This window comes from Hemiscyllium ocellatum, chromosome 13 (assembly GCF_020745735.1).
Source record: "Hemiscyllium ocellatum isolate sHemOce1 chromosome 13, sHemOce1.pat.X.cur, whole genome shotgun sequence".
NCBI classification, from domain to species: Eukaryota; Metazoa; Chordata; class Chondrichthyes; order Orectolobiformes; family Hemiscylliidae; genus Hemiscyllium; species Hemiscyllium ocellatum.
In genome coordinates, this window is record NC_083413.1 from 38614801 (window position 1) to 38618842 (window position 4042).

Genomic DNA, 4042 nt, shown 5'->3' on the forward strand with positions numbered 1-4042 from the left:
GTGTATCCTGTATTTAGCTACTTCTGTTTTCTGAAATGAAGTTAAAATTTGATGTCTTGACACAAGGAAATATTAGATGCAGATTGGAAAAAAAGAGTAAAGTGCTTAAGACGTCACTCAAAAAATCACAAAAAACAAGTTCGTAAACTCTACTGAGTCTATCAAGTCAATAAAAAATTATGATAGTAAGACTGAGAAAAGCATCTTCATTTTGAACTATAACCAAAAACTGTTGGTGATCACAGTGGGTCAGACAGCAACCATGGAGAGAAAGCAATCTAATGTTTCAAGTCTAAATGACTCTTCATCAGAGCTAAAGAGTCTAGACGACTGAGTCATCTTGACTCGAAATATTAGATTTCTTTCTATCCATGGATGCTGCCTGACCTGCTGTGATCTCCAGCACATTTTGTTTTCAGTTCAGTTTCCAGCATCAGCAGTAATTTGCTTCTTCATTTTGAATTACTCAATTAACAAATATGAAACATAATGATCCTGGTGGAATTTATATCCTGTGTAGTGTTGTTATATTGAATGCCTATTTTGAAAGTGTTCCATTACAGTCAAACAAGTGCAATTTTATTTTGCTTAGGATACAGATTTGTATTTAAAAAACCTGCTGCTGGTGATGCATGCTGTGTTTTTTGCTTTTATTAGCCTCTGGTCAGGTTATAAAGTCATAGAGATGTACAGCATGGAAACAGACCCTTAGGTCCAACTTGTCCATGCCAAGATATCCTGAATTAATCTAGTCCTATTTGCCAGCTCTTGGCCCATATCATTCTAAACCCTTCCTGTTCATATACCCATTCAGATTCTTTTTAAATGTTGCAATTGTACCAGCCATCATCACTTCCTCTGGTACCTCATTCTATAAACACACACCCCCTCTGTGAAAAAGTTGTCCCTTAGGTGCCTTTTAAATCATTCCCCTCTCACCCTAAACCAATGCCTTCTAGTTCTGGACTCGCCCACCCCAGGGAAAAGATCTTGTCTATTTATCCTGTCCCTGTTTCTCACGATTTTATAAACCTCTGTATGGTCACCTCTCAGCCTCCGATGCTTCAGGGAAAACAGTCCCGGCCTATTCAGCCTCTCCCTACAGTTCAAACCCTCCAGCCAAGGTTAGCTTTTATATTCTGGTTTCAATCTAGCTGACCTCTGTCCCTCTCTGTGGACGCATAGAATCTGAAGTGCACAAGATTCAACCTCCTGGTATGTGGAGTTCGTCACACAGAAATGACTTTAAAATTTTGAAACTTGCCTTTTAATTTCTAAGAATACATAAGAGTTTGAAAAAAAACTTTTAAGATTTGAGTGTAGGGAAGGTTGTCAGATGTAAAGTTGCTTTCCAACTGAGTCTTTCTCGATTGTTAACCTTAATTAGTGGAAAATATTCTTATTAATAGCCCTTCCATTTGATGAGTAATAGAAAAAGGTGTAACTTCGGAACATCTGAGCAAGCTCTCCCCTCAAATTATTTAGAAAAGTCTGAAATCATTCTGATTCAGTCCTAGCCCATGTATAATCATTATTGTAATTGGCCAGAATGCTGGACGAAAAGCTGAATAATGGAGAGAAGATGGGTGTGACTAGGTCATCAGACAGAAACTGGTGTTCTGTGAAGTTCCCATCTCACTATTTTGAAGAAAGCGCGCTCAATAATACCGACTGCCGATCTCTGTTGAGATACTTAGTGCAGGCTGAGATGCAAGTGACGAAAGGAAAAGAGCACCAGGTTTCTATTGAAATAATTCTGCTTGAATGAAAACAAATGCTAAGAACATCGCGCTGAATTTAAACAAGCGCCGCAAATCACAACAAGAAATTACCACCATGGAGTATTTTCATGTATTGCACGGATTGTAATAAATAAGGAGGCTTCTCAGACTTTTGTGAAATGCAATTTAACACGTAACAGCTATTAGGACAAATGTTACAAACTTTGTGTTTCTTTCTCCTGCAGTTCACCCTCTCTTCAGTTTGTTACATAAATAAGATTTTTTTTATAAATATCTCTCTTTATAAACATATAAATAGTTTAAACATAAATACATTTATGCAGAAATGAAATTATCAATTTATAGTAGCGACAATTTACAGCTGCATTAGTTCCTACAACGTTTTCCTTCATGTTCTTTTCCACTAAAGACGCTGATGATGTAGTTCGTCGTACCGGGAATACGTATTGGCATCGTTTTCTTATTAAACGGTACTTTTACGGAGACAATAAGACGCACAGGAGGTTTCAGAGCCCATCATCAGCGCGGTGTCCTGTTAAGAGAAATATACCGTTAGTGTGGTCGTCTGAGAGCACAACTCTAGTTAACTGGGCCCTGTGCAAGTGCATGTGTTTGGACTAAATTCAGATCGAAGCAATAACCCCATCTGAAATGGATGAATATTCAGCAAAACTTACATTTCAAACTACACTCGGTTACGACCTCTAGGTTAGGTGTTGGAAACTTGCTAGTTAACAAAAACTGTCGAAAATTGTCGTAATATAACTAAAACGCTTTACGTTTTCCTGTTGCAATCACTGTTTAAGCAATTGAATCTGAAAATAAAATCTTGGATTTGTCTGCTGCGAATTGAAGTCAGTGTTATGTCTAGCTACAGTAGAGTCAACAGCAAATATGTTACGGAACGCAATAGGTAGGGTGGAGAGAACATTTCTTTTTCAGCTTTGGAGTTTGTGTAAACTACTAGCAAAAAAAATCACACGAATTGGTGTTTTGTTTTGTTGTAGCGAGCACTTACCGTCGCTAGGTGTCGTAGATCTAACAGCCCAGACCGCTCATCGCTCCTATTCTGTCCAGTTTGCGTCCAAAACAGCCCTTGGACGACCCTTTCTTATTGATTCCTCGGAACTTCCTTGGATTGTTGTAGTCGTTGAAAAGCCGCCGAGCCCAGGTGCTCTTTGACCTGGTGTCGGGGCTGAGGTCCCGTAAAAACCGGACCTTGGGATTCACAACTGCAGGGACATCTCTTTCCTCTGAGGAAAGGTACTCAGAGAATTCTTCATCTAATACATGTGCAAGATCCTGTAAAGGGTAGCGAAAATAGACAATACATTAAATCAAGGTTTGTCTCAAGTAGTTCAATGACATTGCTTGCCATAATAAACATGGTAAACAGTATTGCATGTTTATATCCGAAATTTTCACCAAAACATAGTTGGAGTTGAACATGAGATCATATAACATCAGATAATCAGCGTATGTCAATATAACATGGCCATTCACAAAAGGGTATTCTCATGCAATTCAATAATTGGTATATAGAGGTTGATACAATTGAATAAATGCATCTGTTTTAAAAACAAATTGCAATATCTTTTTAGGATGAAATTATTTGTAAACATTTTTTACAGTTGATTTTACACGGAACATGCGAGTTATTACTTGCTTAATATTCAAATTAAAAGACAGCAAAAGTAGGCAATACGTTTCTACAGTTATTCTTTCTCGCCAGTTTACTAGTGTAGTGTTGGATGACACAAACATTTATGTATGCACCCCAATTCGGATTCACAATCACCCCAATTCACAATTATCACCAACTTACTGACTGTGAGCGAAACAAGGGGTTTGCTGCCGTCCTTGTGGGCAAAAGAACCAAGAATAGTCCAGAAACTAACATCCAAGCGATGTTCATTTTCGTTTGATTAGATGACCAATATTACGCCTAGATACAATAAAATGAAAATTGGTTGGTCACGTTCAGAGTTCTGTCTGCCTGTGGACCAACGCTCGTCTGTTGTTTTCTCAGCTCCTTTCAATCATTTTATAATGTGAAATTACGTCACCACGCGTCTCTTTTTGGAACTTTCTAAGGACAATCAGAGGAAGGAAAGCCCAGCCTTTTCTTCTTCCTTTACGAGTTTAGATCATCATCTTTCCCCTGCTGCTTCACTGCAAATTGCTGCCTTTAAAAATTGCAAGCTTTGATGATTCTCCAACAGTGGGTCTATAAGTAAATAATTAAATGTTGGCATCCAGCCAGTGGAAACACTGGCTATTTTACACTAAGAAGAAAGAAT

The 4042-nt window shown here is 38.1% G+C and overlaps 1 protein-coding gene across 1 annotated transcript; it reads right to left on the reverse strand.

Annotated features, from left to right (window-relative positions):
* Nucleotides 1-1844: 1844 nt before the first annotated feature.
* Nucleotides 1845-3747, reverse strand: LOC132821517 (C-type natriuretic peptide 2-like). The gene is made up of 3 exons (XM_060834123.1): nucleotides 3568-3747; nucleotides 2761-3044; nucleotides 1845-2274 (listed from the first exon to the last, which is right to left on the reverse strand). The coding sequence occupies exons 1-2, from the start codon at nucleotides 3655-3657 to the stop codon at nucleotides 2781-2783; spliced, it is 354 nt and encodes a 117-aa protein (XP_060690106.1). The 5' UTR covers nucleotides 3658-3747; the 3' UTR covers nucleotides 1845-2274; nucleotides 2761-2780.
* Between the last annotated feature and the right edge of the window lie 295 nt (nucleotides 3748-4042).